Source organism: Sturnus vulgaris, chromosome 7, assembly GCF_052056855.1.
Source record: "Sturnus vulgaris isolate bStuVul1 chromosome 7, bStuVul1.hap1, whole genome shotgun sequence".
NCBI lineage: Eukaryota > Metazoa > Chordata > Aves > Passeriformes > Sturnidae > Sturnus > Sturnus vulgaris.
The window spans coordinates 27,418,877-27,438,697 of record NC_142249.1 but is presented as its reverse complement, the minus strand read 5'-3'; the positions used below and the strand labels follow the sequence as shown (position 1 = coordinate 27,438,697).

Here is a 19,821-nt window from a genome sequence, read left to right as displayed (position 1 = left end):
TGTTTTAATTAAGTTAGTCACATCTCAATCCACAAGTTTTCTTACTTTTACCCTTCCAATTTTCTCCTCTATCCCACCAATGGGAGGGGAATGAGTAAGTGGTTGTGTGGTGCTCAGCTGCCAGTTGGAGTTCAACCAAGACACATGTACCCCTAAATATAATCATATTCAAAAGAAGAAATTGTCCAGATTCTTAATGTTGCAATCGCCATGGTAAACCTTAAATGTACACCCCTCTGGCTACTAGCCATGCACTAGCATAATGCTCCAAGCAGCATTCTAATAACAGCAGCAATAACAAAGAAAAAAATCCTTGATTTAATAAAAATCCATTACTTTACCTTCAGCTGCTCCAGTGGTGTCATCTAACACACGCTTTCCTCCCCTATCACATCCTTGCTCATGTCTCCCCATCACCATGTCCACAGGCCTATACTGCCAGAAGATATTATAAAGAGCAGAGCTGTTCCCATCCTAAAGGATTCCCTCAGCAGCTTTGGTAGAGCTAAGGTAAATATATTCATATGAAATGGTACAAAAGATTCTCCTGTTTAATTGGATTCACACCCAGGTTTTCCTTTGGGTTCAGTGAAACTGGAACTGAGACAGATGCCAGGCCAGCTCTATCTGACCAAGCATGGGTTTTATATGGACAAGTGAAAAGGAGCTCAGTGTGAGGGTTTGGGTTTGGTTTTCTTTTTAAGCAGCTCATTTGCAAAAATCGTATTTAGTAATCAGAGAAACTGAATCTAAATTAATACCCTGCATTTCAAAAAGGGCATTTTTATGTCAGCTACTAATTTTTTCTGTTTTATATACCTGCGAGGCAACCCAAGGCCTATAAAATCATTTACAGTCATGGAAAGATAGTACAGGGAGAGGAAGAATTGCTCACTGCTGTTAACAGGTTTGAAAGTTTTGCTTATTCCAACAGCAGCATCATGCACATCAAATGCACATTTCCCAGTCTGCAGAACTAAGCCAGCTCTGCTGCACTCAAGTTTCTATGCAGTTGTTAACCTCATAGCCTGAGGGACTAAGGAACTACAAAAAAAGTCTCCTCTCATCAACAGCTAAGAACATTTGTAACAAAAACACTAACTTGAAGAGGAGGATTCCCCAGCTTTAGGAAGCTCTGCTCTTTGTGTATGGTATAACAAGGTGAGAATTGGTACAGTGAGAACACCTTGACTAGAAGCATTTCCTGGTTAAGCAAATTCTCCTTTGGGTAAAATCAGTTTGCAGGATGAGAGAAGTGGCCCAAGATACTTTTTACAGCCAAAACTGCAAGCACAGCTCAATCAGATACAGTCATCCCTCACCCTTGCCCATTCACCTGAAAGGAATGAGATTTTTCCTAGCTAAATTAGTCTCTTCTTCCCTACAAAGACAGATTGACAATGCACATACAGGGGAATGACAGATGTTCAACACTGATGGCTGATAAAAGACACAGGGGAAACCTTCTTCCTTGACATCACCTAAGCTCATGTGAAGGAGAGCAGGGGCCACAGAGATTCCTTAAGCCAGGGCTAAGTCGTGACCTTCCAAATACTCAGTCTAGGCAGTGACCCGGCCCTCGGGAATGGAAAGGATGGCAGGACTCAATCCCTCAGCATGAGCTTACACAATGGATACAACCAGCTCCAGCAGCAGGCCTGAGCACCCAGATCAAGCATTTTCTGTCCACACTGCTGTCTGTCAGTCCAGAGGGACTCAAAAGTAGTTGTGCTTGAAATATCTCTCGTTAATCTGCAGCAACCTGAGACCTGTCCAGGCCAGATATACAGAGAGGGCATAAATGAGGGTCAGGTTTTTATTCAGATGCAGGGCATGTGCAGGGTCCCCCTGTCAGCAAGTTCCGAAGCTGAGGCAGATGCCAGGCAAGTCTTGAGCCTGCAGTTAACTTCCAGTGTAGACACAGGGTGAGCTAATTCACATCAGCCTTTCTGACAACAATGGTCAATGAACAGCAAACACCACAGACAATTCCAGATGTGTACATATCTAATGGTACAGGCAGCAATGATGAGGGGCAGCTGAGATATTTATGCATTGCACATGAGACCAACAGGATGCAGAGAGTTTAGGAAATACTGTGTTGTGGAGAGTGAGGATGATGCCACAGTGGTATTAAGTATGAGGTGAAAGTCACAGCATTATGCCAAGGGAAAGATGAGTGGGTTAGCAGGGAAAGGCAATGGGCTTGTGCACTGGTTAAGTCTTAGAGTGCCAGACTGACTTGCAAACGTGGTTGGTCCTGGGGCTTCATATAAGATGCATAAGTGGGTCCAGCAGCACATAAGGCAAATTTAGTCTGGGGTGTGCAGGAAGGAGAAGCAGTGAAGGAAAGGAGACAGGTATGTGAACAGAGATGGTACATGTGAACAGCACATGATGAGAGACAAAAGCTGAATGAATTTCTTACCTCCCATAAATCCCAAGGTAAAGACTAAGCATGTCAAAGAGCAACAAAAATAAAACATGTTTATACATGATTATTTCAGCGACTACAAACATTACAGACACTGATCAGACTGAAGCAGACATACACATTCAACAGCACTTATCTCTGCATGTTTTGAAAATATCTGTTAGTACATTAATTTATACATCCCTGGCAACAGATCTTTAAGGTCCCTTCCAACCCCTTAACGTTCTATGATCCTATGGTGTCTTTGGATAAGTGGTAAAATACCTTAACCACTTTGTCATAATGCCCACCCTACAGGAAATAAATATGACTGCTTTGATAACTAGGTGGTTTTCACTATGTTTTGTACTTTGGTTACCAGCAGAAATTATTGATTTTTGACCCTCTTTTAATGATTTCTGAAGATAATAATAATTAGGTTGGAACACTAAATATGCTATTGCTGAGCACTTTTGAAAAACCCACTTACTGTAATATTTGTTGCTTCCTGGAAGGATAAAATTTCCATTCTAAGTCAAATTTACACTTGTATCCTATGTCAGTATAGCCAATTATCTGAGTTCTAACTGTTGATTCAGAAAAAAAAAGTGTTTGTGGTTTGGGCTTTTTTTGTTTAAAAAAAGCTTATCTTGATATGCAATTTGTCCTGGAATGCAAATAGTCACTAAATGCCCATGTACCCAAAAAAAGTTCCAAAAAAGGACAGCTTTGCCATATTGGTGTGTATCAAATTATGACAGTAACTAGTATCTTCCAGATACAGTATTTTATTTTAGGAGAATCAAATGCCTAATGTTTGATCTCCCTGACAAAAGAAGTCTTATTCCTACAAAAATCTGTGCCATACAGACCCACTTAACATGATGATACTGGAGATGCACTATAAATAACCCTATTATGTTTATTATGAATTTTAGTGGCATCCACAGGCAAAAAATAACCAGTTCATACATATAAAATGGGAAGTGTCAGTGAGGACAACAACCATATTCAAAGCCTCCAGTCATTTAGACATGAAATGAGGCACAGTCCACCTGCCTCTGACAGAGGACAGGATCAGGTACAGGCCAGAAGAGAACTTGGCATCTTCCTTTTTGATACCACACTGTGACAGGCAGGAAGCTGCTTCTCAACTGTGGATGCAGGTGTGTCATACACAGAAAAAGAAGGGCTTACATCAATTGAATATGCATTTACAGCCTTATTCACCTTAAGTAACTGCAGATTATCAAAGTGTCTGTAAATTAAAAATACAATTGAGCACAATTTATAGCAGGAGCACAGAGCTCAGGCTGAACGCCCATCCACAGAGTAACAACTTAAATGCATAGAGCATACAGAGGATGGTGCTCTAGGGAGGGACATATGTTAAGTGGGTCACCAGAGCAAAACCCAAGCACCCACAAACACCTAGTGCCTGACTGTGGCCAGCTCAGCAGCCACCTGATTCTTCCTGGACTTGTACATCCAGCAGAGAAGACCAAGGTCCCCATCCTGGGCACCCACACCCAAGGCCCATTCACCCACAGCTCAGGTCCATATTATCATTCAGGTGGGCTCAAGTCACACCACAGGTGGCAACAAGTCAGTTATGAAGGCAGAAGGAACGGCGATATGAACCAACCTGGGAGGCGGGTGTGGGGGTCTTCCCCACAGTGGCATCTGGTTTAATGGGATCAAAATCCAGATCCAACAGGCTGGCTCCCTCCTGGAAGGGCCCAGGGGCATCAAACTTGGCAGCAGTGAGGGAGAAAAGTAGTATGAGCATTAGACACACGCGCACGTGCACGGTGAGGGAGCGTGTGCGATATCCCAGAGCTGAGGCTGCAAGCGCAGAAGGAATGGTGGCAGTGCAAACGCTGGATGTGACTCCTCGCTGCCTGGTGCCCACAGTCACAGGCAGTCCACATGGGGGCCCTGTAAACCAAACTCAAGCCTTTTCCACAGCACTCATTCACCTTCCCACCTGGCCCAATGAGCTGACATGGTGCGAGCTCCTGATCTGCTGTGCTCAAAGGGATCACTGCCACTGACGAGTCAGCAGGGCTGCTCTTCTATGTGTATCTGCTCCTCATAGCTCATCCAGCTGCCTTTATACTGACAGACCAACTTCCACAGCTACATATAAAGGAGCTGCCATCCATACAACCTATGTCAGGAACACAAATTCAGGCAGAAAACAATTCAAACTGCTGAAAGAGAAGTCTGAGAGACCTCAGAGCTAATTCCTAAAGCTTCTAATTTCCTCCTGCCTTCTGAGTCAGAAACAAAAAATATGGCAGCTCACCCCAGCTAAGGGATTTTAATCCCTCCTCAGTTAAAAAATTATGTTTTCAATAGTTTTCATTTCTGGGCATCCCATAAACTTATACATGTAAGTCTTCTAAAAAGCATATATTTGAGAAGCTTTGCTACTTTCTTCAAAGCCATTAAAATAACTTCCTTTGAGTGATTAATGCTCTACTTAAAGACAATGATCCCACATTTGCTGATTACCATTATAAGAAGTCACTACAAAGGACACAAGTAATTAGCCTTTAAAACTGGACTATCACTTTGGTTGTTTAAATTTAATCTAACCACAAGATACTGCTTTCTACTCAGCTACAGAGGAAGCTGCTGTCTCCAGGAAGTCAGGAAGATTTGCCCCTGTTTCCTATGACTTCCCAACTCACTGGCCCTACTGCTTCAGATACCTTTTCAATAACATAAAATTTGGCAGGTTGCTCTCCACAGTTATATCAAAATCTCACAATGGAAAAGCTTCTGGAAAGTAGCAAGCAACACCATTTAAGGTAAGTTCTCTGAGTACCACCAACATCACCATCATTTTCACCTCTTCTTATTTTCTCTCACCCCAATTTTCTTACAGATTTTTCTCTGCCTTATGAACAAGTCTTTTTGAGATCCACAAGGATGAGGACAAGGAACCAAGCTCTCTCATCTCACAATAATGAGCCTGACCAGTGTACAAAAACCAACTGGTATTCTAGCAATTCTAGTATGCTCTTCCAGCATATCCAGGCCACCCATCAGAGAGGTTACAACCCCAATCTTTAGCTTCATTTAATAGTGAGACATCAAAGGCTGCAGCCACGGAATAGTCTTACCTGTCATTCAAGACTTGAATGCAAGGGCTAACATCCCTTGCCTTTACCTAAATCTCCCACAAGACAGCTCTCTGGAACTTAGATATCTGACAGGAACAGCCCTGGGCAGCACACTGAGTGCCAGGGGCTTTTGGGCCCTTCAGTGAAGATTGTTCTGGAAACCACAGTTCTCCCTCAGAACCCCCATCTGGTCAAAAGTCACAGCAGATCCCATCCTGGCTCAGAGCACTGATCAGGTGCAGAAGAATATGTCTAAGGGCTGGCATTCACATGGAAATACATGATACAGACTATGGGGCAGACAGAGCTGTCCATTACAATACAGGAGAAGGAAGCACAGATAATGATAAAGAGTTGCTCAGCTGCCTGCAGTCCCCTCCTTCCAACACTGATGTCAAATCACCTCTCCACTCTGCAAGTTTTATCCATTGCAATGCCAAATCTAACACGGACTTCCTTCCCTCCCCACTTCATCTCTGCCCCTCAGCAGCTGGGTGGAAGGTGGCAAACTAGAGGCAACGGAGCAGCATGATGCAAGGAGAAATTAGGGAATGAGTCACAGATGAGCACTGATATGAGATATGATTTGTGCTTCAACAAGCATTTAGGGAAAATATATATACACATGTTATATATGTGTATACATATAATTAAATAAAGTAGATGCAGGTATCTCATGATACAGCCAGAAATCTGGTCAGGCTCCTGTATATATAAGGACTGCCATTCTCCTAGATCCAACAGAGAACTTCCCACCTGGACAGTCTCTCAGTCAGTGACATAAATCAAAGGGAAAGTGAAGAGGAAAATCTATAATTTGAAAATGTTTTTCTTGTTCAGGGCATCAGAAGGTGCCACTTGACAATACTGACAGACTGTGTCAGCTGTCTTAACTGCAGGCACAGTCCTGCCCATCTAACTGCATCAGCTACTCTTTGCAAAGAGAACTTTGGCAATTCCTTTTGACCTTTCCTGTGCAGACCTAGACTTTAAACCACAAAGCCCATGGGTGAAGGCACAGAGAGCACAAACTGTCTTCTCCCAGAAGTGGTAGAGATGCCAAGGTCAGCAGTTAGGGATGTACATGAGCAGAAGAAAACATGTTTCATCCACGCTCAGGACCAGTGGGTTTGGAGAGAGCACACCACACCATAGGATATGAAGAGGGGTCATAGTGCTCGTGCACTGCTGCTGAACACATGCAGTGATTACTTTCTGGTATCTTGACCAAGTGCATTTCTCCTGTTTCTTCTATGAATGAAAGCTCTCAAAGGGCAACCTGTTACTGCCTTTTAGGGACTCTCCCCTTTAAGTCAGCTCCTAAGTAATCCTTTGCCTTCTGAGGTCCAATGCTGAGCTTGCTTTCCTCCTTCACCTGACCAGGTTTCATGGCTTGACACCTCCAAAGAGAAGAAAGGTCGGAAGGAAGAGCTCAGAGGCAGAGAGAAATTAGGCAGTGCATAGCAGCTAACCTGCGAAGGGGTTGTCACACTTATCTCGGGGACAAAATTGTCATCAAACAGACTGATGATGTTCTCCTGCTTGATCTCCTTGGAGGGGGTGACTTTTGGAGGCGGAGGCACCGGAGGCCCTTTCCTCAACTGCATGCAAGTGAGCACATGGCCACAGCGCACACGGCGACACCCAAAAAAACCAAAGACAGGAACCAGGTTAGTCACAAAAACTGAAGGCGAGGGAAATCACAACCACTGGCACAGAGCAGGGTCCAATCAACTCCATCTGAAGAGAGAGGGAAGGGGTGAAGGGCTGAACTGAAACAAAACAAAATAAATAACCACAAGCCTCCAGAGAAGGTTTGGCATCATTAGTTACACTTCAGCCATGGGCAAGTTTCCCTCTGCAGAGGAGAAGCGTAACACAATTAATATGCATTGACAGGACATGCATACGTAATTAAAGCATGTGCAACCTTCAAAAGAACCACTGGGAAGGGAGCAGATCAATTACTGAGAACATGATCCAACAGAACAGGCCAGCACTGCCTCCCTTTGCCGTACTTACCATATCTAAAGGAATGAGAGAACAGACTCCATGTGTCCTACAATGGCAGGGGGCCATGAGGACAGACTGACCTGCCCAGTACTGGCTCCCTGGTGCACTGCTTTCCAGTGTGCTGCAAGAAAGATCTGAAGGAGCTCTTGATGGCATCTCGGCTTTAGGCAAGAACAACTCAAACTCCTGAGAAGCCATGACTGCTGTGAGCCCAGCCCTGCTCTCAGTTTCACCAGTGAGCACTGACAGTAATGAAGTCATGTTTCTCAAGTGGAGATCCCACTGAATAGATAGAACCACTTTACTCTGCAACTCTAATCCATTCTAACACCCCTCATCATGCTAAAGATTCAGCCTGACACTGCATCCACAACCCCATGGAAGCTCTGGTAGACCCTGCCTACATCAACTCATCCACATACTTTTCATATTCTGCTGTGCACAAGGCTTAATGATCATTCCTAGATCAAATCAGACTTTGAGAAGCTGCTGCTGTGTTGGAATAGATCATCCATATAATTTCCCACCACCACAGCAACGCTCAGCAATGACAATGCCTTCCATTTACAATGAAGTTTTCCAGCTACTTGATCTTCTTACTGCATCCAAGGCAGCAAGACTCAGAGACCTGACAATGTTCACCCAGTGTAGGCACCACCAATGATACACCCAGTGTATCAGTGTCAAGCCCAGATCTGAAATACAGAAATCCATTACTCCTAGGCCTGTGTTCACACTCCTCCAGCACATATCTGAGTTCTACAAAGCCTTTATTCAGATTTCTAACTAGGGCAAATAATGGAAGCAAGTGTGTTCACTTCCAACTTTTCATGGTTTGCAGAAGGTGGTGTGCCCATGATCCCTCAGAACAATCTCTTCCTGAAAATCCCTGCCTGCCAGTTGCAAGATGGGACCAGAAATTTCAGGGAAATGCTGTTCTCAGAACAGAACCACCCTCTGCAGAAATCGAAGGCTCCAATTACTAACTCTCAAGTCAAAAATATCACAACTCTTCTACTATTCATTCCTCTAATATAAATAGTCAGTCTCTTTCATTCCAATGCAATAGTGTCTTGGAAATCACTTCCACACTATCCAGCATGACTTCCAAGAGCAGTCTAGAGCCACATTTCAAAGACAAGATGATTGCATATTGATGTTGGGTTATACCCATAAATTCATCATGCACTAACAACTTTGTTGCCTAGAATAAAACAAATCCTCTAAAATTCTTCTCTTGACTTGGATCTCACAGAGCTTTATCTGCCCAAATTCAGCACAGTTGCACTGATTTCAAAAGTCTCATTACAGAGTTTCAGTGGTGTAACTGAGAGCAGAAGTCTGACCTTTTAAGTTTCACAGATCCCCTGAAGTCTTGTGCCATCATCAAATTATTCTGTGGAGAGCTGAGAGCACTCACTTCTTCCAAAAGACAGAAATAAACTGTTTTTAAAAATTAAATGACAGTAAATGAGTTTGAAGTTGTTTTGGGTTGTATAGGGAACAGTTCAAAATTTAGATAGCAATTATTATTATCACTCCTAGTCTTGTCTTTCTCTCCACAGCCTTGGCTTACACTCTGCATTGGGATTTCAGAAACGAAGAGGCCAGAGAGAACTGAGAAGTGTTCTTGCTTGTTGCTTTATGCTCCATCCTCCCAAAGAGGGTGAGGCCCCTCAGCCTCCCTTGAAGGACCACTGAACAGATCACTTACCCATAGGTCAAAAGTAAAGACACCTGTGAAGATTTCAGTGTTAAAGTCGGGCACTGTTGAGAGAGCAGACACTTGTGTCCCCAGCTGCCTGTCAAGCTGACACACACTTGGTTTCTAGATTTTATCCATACAGACACCAGGCTCGGCTCTGAGCGTGGAACTCCTGCCTCTGTCTTCCCTACCTCTGGAGCCAGCTCCATCTCTTAGCAGCTACTGTAAATAGGGAGCTCCTGCTCTTCAGCGCAGTGATGCCTGGGGGGATGAATTAAATAGACTGAGGAAGAGCTGCCAGGCGGTGGCAGCGTTCGCTGCAAGTGACATTTCAGCCTTGCCTGTGGCCCATCCAAGCCAGGGCTGTGCTGGAATATCCTGCTTGCTCCTCAAGGGGTGCCTCCGGCCCCATTCCTGCGGGCAGGCAGGCAGCAAGTGAAGGAGAAAGCACTTGCAGCCTGGCAAAAACAAGGGTTGTGTGTGCTATTTAAAGCAAAGGAAAGAAACCAACTCAGCAGGATGAGTCCACAAGCAGGGTGAGTGAAGTCTGCTGTGAACAGCTTAATAAATTTCAATGTTTTCTTGCTCCAAATTTTAATCGAGTTCTGGAAATCTCTGAGGGAAAAAAATAAAAACAAAATGCAAAATAAACCTGCAACTGAAGGGCAATTCTGCATATCCTATCCTCTCTCCTCCATACACAGAACCTACTCCAAAGGTCCTAACAAGGTTGGTGGTGAAGTCATGGTTAGGCTCTGCACCGCCGAGCTGTTCAGAGACCCTGGAGAAGTCCTGAAAAGACACTGCCAGGCATCCACACATGTCACAGGGCTGGAAAAGAAATTTTGCCAAACGTCCCCTTCCTGTGTTTCAATAATCCTAAAAACCAAATATGCAGTGGAGAAAAAAATATCACGAGAGGCTATCTATAAACAGGACAAAACTTGCCCTACAGGCTTGGATTTGCAATCACATTGCTGTGCATGGGAACAGCAAGGAAGTTCTGGGTTGCACCCGTCTCTTTTCAGAGCAGTGGGTTTTCTTAGCAGTTTGACCAGAACCCCTCTTAGCTTTAATTCTTCTTGGAAGACTATTCCTAGTGTCCCACTTACTGAGACAGAAGGATTGGAACCCAACACAAATTTGGTCTAGTTACTACTTTTCCCTACTAAGCTTTTCCCCTACTCAGCAACAGAGGGAAAAGAAGATGAAGCAAATGTTTTATCTTCCCAAAGTAAAACATATATGATATGATGTGCTGAGTAGCTATATCTACTGTTTTGGACATGCTGCTAGATATTTCCTGTGTAAGGAAAGGCCTAATGAAGGCCATATGGAGGGTATCAGACTCCATACAATGGACTATCTTGTCCCTGGAACCCATGTAATTTCTTCCTAGCATAAAAATATAATCCTTTTTTTAGCATAATATTGTATCTTGATAGTAAAGTAAAACATCGTCCAAAGTACAGATGTTCTCCATACAATATTAAGCTTTTTTTATTTTCATCTTTCTCAAATACAGAAGTTCTTAAGAAGAAACTGGACCATTGAATTCCATAGGTTAATTAAAATGTAAAGAACAAACTTCCTTGCCTAGCTACAACTCCATCCTCCCTGGATCTTCTTGGTCATCCTATTATTGGCCTTCTCCCTGTGAAGTCATTCAAAGACACTCAGTTCTTATAATATAAAGATGGTAAATAAGCAACTTGCATTCTTAGAACTTTTTTCAAGAACCAGTGGAAGAGAACAACCATATTCTGTGTGTTCAGTAGCAGGATGAGGTCTGCAAAACAACTGATGGATGTCTGACTCACAGAGCTTGTGCCATCAGCAGAGACATGGTCAATGTCATGGGGACACTACCTGAGACGGTGACTTTGGGATGCTTGCCCCAGGTGCTTCCAAAGTGGATGGTTCCAGCTCATGGTTGACAGTCTTGGTCTCAGGGCTGGTGATGGGAGATCCATCTGGTGGAGGCGAGGGGCTTTTATTTGCTTTCGCTGGGGTGCTGTCACTGAAGGAAGTGGAGAGGGAAAGAAGGGGAGAGGGGGAGAGAGAGGGGAAGAAAAAGAGAGAGAAGTCTGAGCCAGGCCTAGGAGGAGTTGTGCTAACCAGCACAGATCAGTGACCTCCATTATCTCTTTGCTTCACTGCCCAGATATGCAATGAAGACATTTGGAGCTTCTGAGAAGCCTCTTTGCTGAGTCACTCGCAGTCCAACACACTGCAGCAGCATTACTTTGCAGCAGGCTACTCACTAAATGCCTACAGAATTGATATACTTGCCTCAAAAAAAGAAAAAACAAAAACAAAACAACCAGGCATCCTTAATTTTGCTAGATTTTAATATAAGTGCCTGACATTATGTTATAATCTTTAACACTGGGGAAGCAGATGGGGAAAGGAGTTTAGTGCTGCTCATTTAGTTTTAAATTCCACAGATTCGAATTTTTATGTGTAGTGGTCTATGGACATCTGCATGGGTTATGACTAATAGATCCAGAACACCTGAACTAAGGCTGTAATCACAGAGTATCTTATTCCTTGACATGGCATGAACTAAGCTAGTAGAGAGACAGAGTAGCCAGAGGTTCCACAGAACATTCTAGACAGCAAATGAACAGTGAGATTCTGGCTACTAATAGAAATTTCTCTATTATGAAAGGTCTCTCTAGTTGGTCTTTATTCCAAGACTGTTTCTGACACACAGTCAAGAGGGATTCTTCAGGGAATTAAGATGCAAGAAGCATATGCCAATGGCATTTATTGGTTCACAGCTTGGACAGATTTGGGCAGATTTTTCAAAGGAACGGCAAGGGGCACATGCCTTTCCCTACAGGCGTGCCCTGGCTGATGTCAAGTCTGCTTCAAAATACAGAATCATGAAAGATTTAGTAAAAGGTTGGTTACCAGAGAATTTCAACAGGGAAAATTCACTGCTGGGGGATATTTTAGCAGCAGTTTGGCAAAACCATACATAGATGAAAATATAATATTACTGCATATTGCAAAAGGGCTGTGTAACCTCAACTACAGAGAGTGATATTTGGCTCCACTTATAAAGTCCCAGTTCCTGTGAAATTCAAGGCCTTGAGAGAAGCTGGAAAAAACAGATCCTTTCCTACAACTTGAGACACTAAATCCTGGCACAGAGCCATCACTAAAGCAAGGCAGATCTGATTCTGCAGGGAGATCACATAATTTGTTACTTTGCTCTGTCCCAAGAGAGCCCAGAGCCTCAGACATGTACATCCACTCACACTTGGATGCCTGAGTTGTGGTAGTCACTGGCCAACATGCATGATGGCCTCATTCCTAAACATTGGTTTACAAGTGGGGGATAGCAAGAGGAAGAAGGGATAGCAAGGCATTTCAACAAACCTCCTCTTACAAGCAAGCATCTCACCCTGCTCAGCATTCCAGCTTTCAAGCTCCCCATCCCATTCCCTCTTCATTCACTTTGCCCTCACCCGTTCCCCCAACCTTCTCCCCCCATATCCACACCCCACACACACATTTTCCCCATAAAGCACTTTTTTCAGGTCCACATGCAGGTTGGATATTTCTGATGACACTGATGCCAACAGCACACCAACATGATGCAACAAACCCAGTGACTCTGCCAGCAGCTCTCAACCAGGGGCACACACACTAAGGGAGAAAGAGGGACATGAAGAAGGAAAAGGGAGAAGAAGAGACTAAAGAACATGTAATGCCAACCCCATAAGCTCTTCAGTCTGACTGAACAGTGTCCTTCCTCAGAAGTTCCCAGAAACGACTTAAATACACAGGTTCTGTAAAGAATTCTGCAAAATTTATAAAGTTGTGCTATAGATTAAAAGCAGTAATGGTTGGAGGGTGAAGGTGAAGTCCTGATCCAAACAGGAGTCACCAGGAAACACCAAAAAACATCCTCTCAAGCTAGAGGTGGGAGGAAAAAAATGTACGTCACCTCCCTTGGAGCTGAAAGCACTTTGGAGAAGATGGTGGACACAGTGATCTACATGTAGAGTGCCAGGACTTCCCAAATGCCCAGACTATACTGGAAATACTGGGACTAGTGGCTATCAGCTGGCCTACCAAGACAAGGGTAGCCTTTTCCTTCTAGGGACTTGAAAAGGCCAGTTCTCTCAGTGAGAAAGGAGTTCAGGCTTATTTTCTAAAGGCCACGGAACAGTTTTGTAGTGACTTGTTTCCAGTGCCTGGCAGTGACTTAATTTGGAGCTATATTGGTAAAAGACTCCCATGTGAGTTAGCTCCTGTAGGATGAGGGGAAGAACTGGGCTGTGAGGGCCCCACACTAAAGCCTTCATTAAGTCACTACTATTTACAGCTTGTTTGATGTGCTGACCCGTCCCCATAGGAAAATGCCAGTGCTAATTTTGGCTGAGCCTTTTTCAGCCCCCTGAGCGGCACCTTCATTCCTGCACTTGTTGCTTTGTAACTTTGCTGAATTTAGCCAGTGCAACCAGCGTCAAGTGAGATGGTCACCAGGGTCCTGTGTCCTTCACACGTCCCCATGGAGCACACACTGCCCACACAGAGCAAAGTCTTGTCTCTAGCTAACTGCCTGCTCCAGGAAACACAGGAAAAAGCAAGAGTGCAGAGACTCTACCTACTGACCAAGCATGAGCACCACAGTAAAAGCAAGCCAAAACAAGAAGGTCACTGCTCTTTTTCCTTCCCACGAGCAAATGGGAAGTGATGCCAATTCCAGGAATATCAGATAAGGAAGGGAAAGGGGTGTCAACTTTCTTCTGCAAACAGAGAGCTGGAAAGAAAGCTGGATCTAATGCAGCTGAAGGGAAAGTCAAAATCCCCCAGCCTCTTTCAGTGCTGCTGAGCTCCCAGACACTCCATGGTGCTGCCTCACTTGCTCTGGAAGGGCAGAGTAACATCTGCAGATGAGTTTCCCTTGCACTGGTAACAATCCTACATCAGAGGATAAAACCTACTTTCCAATATGGTAAAAACAGATTAGTCATGTCCTGCCAAGTTCTCAAGTTAAAAAAAGAAAAAAAGGTAGGTACCTCAGTTACGGCTCATACCGGGCATTTTAGCCAAAGGTAATTAATTTTTTACCACCAGAGCATGCTGGACAATTATTGACAAATAAAAAAAAATTTAAAAGAGTGAGTGGGAAAAAGAAGGAAAAAAGAACCTACATACCCAAACTTTTGGTGGCACAAATGTACATTCTTGCTGCAGATCAAAGACTGAGAGATCCAGATCCTTCTCTGCACTAGGGATTGCACATTCTAGCAGCTGCCCTGACAGCAGAAACCCCAGCAGAGCCCAGGTCAGGCACCTTAACTGCTGGGGCAGTTGGACTTTACCAAGGCAAAGCAGGAGCCCATTGTGAGTAAAGCTCATCAAGGGAAGATTTACTAGCTCTCCTGTTGTATAACCATCCACTCTCAGTGACTGGAAATATTAGACCTCCTGCCTGGTACAGATACACCACCAATCCAACCAAGACCAGAGACAGACATCCAGAGAAATACTCCAGTGAATTCTCCTTTTCGGATAGTAGAAAACCTCAGAATAGTAACAATATATTGCTTTACTATTTGCATTTGAAGATATAAATATCTAAGTTCCTTCCTTGTGAAATTACCACTCTTCACTCTCCAACCTCCCACTTTACACAGTATGCATAGCAGAACAAAGAGAAGGGCTGCATGACTTGCCCTAGTCAGCAGGAACCCAGATTAGGAAAAACAAGGATCTCAATCCACCACAACTTTCTTCTATTGCTGGCAGGACACCATCTTGATGATTATAATTTTTTCTTTCCTTCCTCTAAGGATCCCATGGAGGGAGTATCAACACAAAAAGTAAGAAAAAAATTAGATTAATTTTCCATGCCATTATGCAGCAGTTCCCACTTTGTTCCAAACCATGTTCTTGTCAGAGTCCTTGACCTACAGTAACTCCAGGCATTGTAGCAATCCAGTTAATCAATGCCATCACTGTTTTGAAGGCAAGATGCAGACATTAGTCTTTATACAAGACAAGATGCTTCCTTTTCCTCCAGCCTTGCACAGAATTTTAAATGGATGGAGCAAGATAGTGAGGATCCTCAAGAACACAGCAAGTAAGGATTCTCATCATTCACCCAATTGCAACAGGTAGATAGGGTAGGACTTCTGAGTGTGAAAGACCTGCCTACTGGTCCTCCCTGGCCAGGCAGGGGATGTGAATGCAGCATTTCAGACCTGCTCAAAAGGACAAACCCACTAGGTAAAACTAGAAGCTGTTAAACACCAAAATTTATTATATTTCCCATGGAAAACCCAGCACTGCATTTTCCATCACACAAAAACAACAGGACAGACAATGCCTGCGTTTTCACACTGCCTTCTTAGATAGGAAAAGAAGCAAGGATTCAAACCAGGCACACAAGCAGTTAATGGGATTATCCAGACACAGAGAGATCTCAGCAGGACCCAGCAGGCCACGAACACATCCACATCATATCATGCAAAGGACCCCTCTCCCACCACAGGGTTAACACGTGCCAGGCTGTTAGAGTCCAGCAACAGCCTCTCCAGTTTTAGGAACTAAATCAAACATGTATTGAAATGCTGCTCTCCATACCGGTACCTGCTCATCTTTTTCCTCAGCCTGGCGAACAGTTTAGTTTTCTTTCTGTTGAGGATGGCACGCAAATCATTTCAGTTACAGGATGGTACAGTCAAACCGGGGGGGAAAAGTTAAGCTTCCATGCACCCATTTAGTTGGTGCCACAAAACTCGCTGCAATGAAGATGATAGGATCTCCTCTCTCTCTCTCTCTCACACACACACACACACACACGAATACACACATACACAATTCCCTTCATTACTAGAAAGCTATGGCAAGGTTTGGAGAAAGTAGAAGGTTCTTCATGCCTGTCAAAAATATATGACTAGAACTTTCCCTGCACTTTGGAATATGGGGCCAGGGTGCAAACGGAGAAGAAGGAAAAGGAAACTACATAGACCACCAGAGTACTGTAAATGTCCTTTCACAGATCCTCACTCTGCCCTGTGAACATTGCTGCAAAAGAAACAAGCTCTCCATTCTTCTTTTCTTATGCAGTCTGTGCAGTCTTATACAAGGAACCTCATGAGCAGCTTTCCTACCACATCTTTCTCCAGTTTGCCCAGTCATACTAGGATAATCCCACAGATCTCCTCAGTCTTCTAGGCATCTGAGCCCTGAATGTTCAAACTCTTTCAGTAGCAAATCCCAGACATACATCTAAGGTTCCCAGAAATACACCAGCTGTTCTGTGCTACACTGCCAGCACCAGATACATCACCCACAGTAGTATTTCAGTAGGGCCTCACATGAATGTCATCATGATGTGCACAGATAATTCCCTCTCTTCTCACATCTCCTCATTCATTTCCTGCCATTGTATCAATCCCCAATCCCCTTCCCAGTAGAAAAGGGTTAGGGAAGCATCTGCTCCTACTGCAGACCACAATAAGTCATCAGATGAGTGAGGGTTATTTCCTCCTGCACACTCTCACTCCAGCCCTGCACCACAATGAGGGGCCAGATGCACAGCAGACACAGAAGTGCCTCACAGCATTTCCTGGTCACTGCAAAACTCCCCTAGCAAATCTTTGCTATATCCTCCTGCTCCATTGTGCTCAGGAGGAAGAATTGCTCTGGGACAGGTGTGGCATCTCAGCTGAGATGCAGTGAGTAGGTGATGAAGCAGCAGCACTCAGATTGCTGCCCACACACAGACACCTGTGCGTGCACTCAGCTTTGGTTTTAGGGCCATAGGGTCTCCTAGGCAGCCATAGGGCACAGAACTGCAGCTGACACCTGTTACACCTCAAGGGAAACTAGAGGTTTGGGGGCGGGGTAAAAAATTGTGCAGAGATGGGGCAGGAATTGTAAAAACAAGTAATTTGTTCATTGAAATCTCTTTAAGGCCAGAAACTTTTTGTCACAATAGCAATGAACATCTCTGGGCCACGTTGTCACTAGTGCCTACAATCAGTACCTTGAGGAATACAGAAAGGAGGAAAAAGGGCCTGGGCAAAGTAATACCTACAGCCTTCATCTGTCCTGTTACCTCATCCTCCTCCAAGGACCCTGGAGGTTGCTGCTAACAGAGACAACACAGCCCATGGCAGCAAGAGGATGGGCACCACAGCCTCCTCACAAGGTTTCAATCTGATTGGGCTGTGATGATCAACAGACACCAACATGTTAAATTGGGAAGAAGATATTATTTTTACAAGAAGCATTCCAACTAGCATCACTGAAATCTGCTGTCAGCAATCCAAAATTCAGGGGCCAAATTCAACTCAAGCTTCCTCTTTCTTTAGAGTTGGCAAACACCACACTGTAAGAATTGCTGGGAGAAGACATGCAAGTCATCTATGCATGACTGCAACAGGTTAAACTGGGAGGAGACACAAGGGAGCACAGAGGTCTCAATAGCTGATCTACCCCTTCTAAAGCAATGCACTCAGACCACAGCTTGCCTTTACTTCATGCTGACTTCACCACCTCCCTCCATCCACACACCAATTGAGGACCTGGGCTGTGCTCCTGCTCACCCAGCACGTGGGATTAACAGCAGCTGGAAGCCAGAGCCCAACACTATTTCATCATTCGTGCACTTGGATGGGAGCCAGCCAGCCTAATCCAGAGCCCAACATCTCCCTCCCTTCTCAGCGCTAGGGAATGTGCAGACTTGCACTTAAACATACAGGACAGGACCCAGCTGAGGAAAGAAAACTGAAGGCCCAGAGGACACTCACTCCATGCACACACTTGGATTGGAAGTGAGGTCAGGAGGCCTCATATTAGTGCTGCTGCAACTACTTCCACAACACACAGGAAGGAGAAACACACTTCAGCCGGGTACACAGGATGGGCATAAGGCTTTGGCAAAATGGTGATTCTAAGTTTGGAGAGCCAAAGAAGGGGCTGGGGAAATGGGCTCTTGGTGCTCAAGCTGACAAGCTGCAGGTACATGGTGGGAGCTTTTGAGGGAAAGAACAGGAAAGGTGCTGGGCAACTGGACCCAGAAGGAAGGGCAACTCAGTAGCTGGAATTAGACTTTAAAAGCAGAGCTGAGAGTCAGTTGCCTAAATACCAGCACCTAGTGAAAGTTTAGGCCTCCAAATGCTATCCTAGAAAGGTAAGAGGTATTGCATTGCATCACCCAGTGCCAAGTGCAATCCTGGGCACGGCTCTAGGAAGTCTCAGGAAGGCACTTCCAGGTGGGCAAATCACTTGCAACTGACAACTTGGACATTTCAATACCCCTGGGTAGGTAGAGATATCCCTGTCCCACCTCCCCTACTGAGGGAAAGACACTACCCACAGTTACTGACCTGGGCTGTGCTTTAACAGGGAAGGCATTGCCTGAGTACTGCTTGTCTAGACCCAGCAGGACATCATGAAGGTTTTGGTTCAACTGCAAAATACAAAAACAAAAGACAGCAAAAGTATGAGAAAAGAACTCGGATGCCAGAGGAGATCCTGGGCTGGCCTGCACACACTGACCAAACACAGGCTTGTGGCAGGACATGCACAGCTCCTCAGCTATCCCAAGAGAGGACAACCCCAAATCTGTTTCCACTTCTCTGTGGGGTATGCAGTGCTACAGCACTTGAGCCAAAGAGCTGCTGGCATGTCTGGGAATGCTCTGTCTTCCTTACAGATCATCCTCTTTCCTTCCCTATCACCTGGGCCCACCAGTGTGCTGCCAGCTACCACTGCAGAAGCAGGTTGATTGTTTACCTAAGATCTGTGTGCTACAGCTGTAAATTCACTCTGGATCTGTAGCCAAAAGCTGTTTCTCAGGCCTGCTTACCAAAGCTTGGGATATGGCCATTTCAGGTGTGGAGCCAAAGGCAGGTTCAGGTGAACAACTCTTAACTTCACCTGGGCCTGGGCCATTTAGGCTTGGGCAGAACCTAGATGTCTTTGCAGAAATGTAGTATTAGGGGTTAAACTCTTGCTGGCACCGAAGGCTGCAACAGTCACTCCAGACACTCCTATTCTGAAACAGCCAATCCATAACTAAGACAAGACACCGGATTTATCAGTGGTAGGAGGAGGGATCCCATGAAATCAAGGTTGGAGGCGTTGTGCAGGCAACACCAGCAATTAATTGGATGCTGTAGCAGTAATAAGAAACAGATGGTTCTTATGGAACAAAGCAAAAGCCCTGCCCTCATACAAAATTCCTCATGAAAGAAAAAATCCTGACAAGAAAAATCATACAAGAAGAGAATTGCTGTCTAACAAGCATCTTTCCCATGTTTTGTGAATATAAGTTAATAGCAACAGACTAGTAATTATAGCAATCCTCCCTATTCTTAACACTTAGTTCATCCCTCAGTGGAGAAGAGTAGGCTATTAACTGGAAAAGACCCCATAAAATGTGTTACACCACGGCAGAGGGCCCCTGACTGCTGGGAATTGAAGCACTATAATGTTTCCTGTTGCTTAGTGGCGGTTTTGTTGTCAGGATGACATTAGGGATCAGAGGGAATACGAGGGTTTTCCAGCTGGGCTTGAGTCCTGCC

At 44.6% G+C, this 19,821-nt stretch overlaps 1 protein-coding gene across 8 annotated transcripts in view; it reads right to left on the bottom strand.

Moving 5' to 3' along the window:
* Window positions 1–19,821, bottom strand: part of BIN1 (bridging integrator 1) — an 88,228-nt gene that overhangs the window by 7,011 nt on the left and 61,396 nt on the right. For 2 of the 8 annotated variants that reach the window (XM_088168237.1, XM_088168239.1), the window contains 6 exons: window positions 18,622–18,704; window positions 15,875–15,919; window positions 11,132–11,282; window positions 7,017–7,145; window positions 4,059–4,166; window positions 2,429–2,452 (listed from right to left, as the gene is read on the bottom strand). In XM_088168237.1, the coding sequence (XP_088024363.1) occupies window positions 2,429–2,452; window positions 4,059–4,166; window positions 7,017–7,145; window positions 11,132–11,282; window positions 15,875–15,919; window positions 18,622–18,704 (540 nt within the window). The remainder of the gene's footprint in view (window positions 1–2,428; window positions 2,453–4,058; window positions 4,167–7,016; window positions 7,146–11,131; window positions 11,283–15,874; window positions 15,920–18,621; window positions 18,705–19,821) is intronic. The other 6 variants (XM_088168238.1, XM_088168241.1, XM_088168240.1 and 3 more) reach the window with 3 other exon arrangements.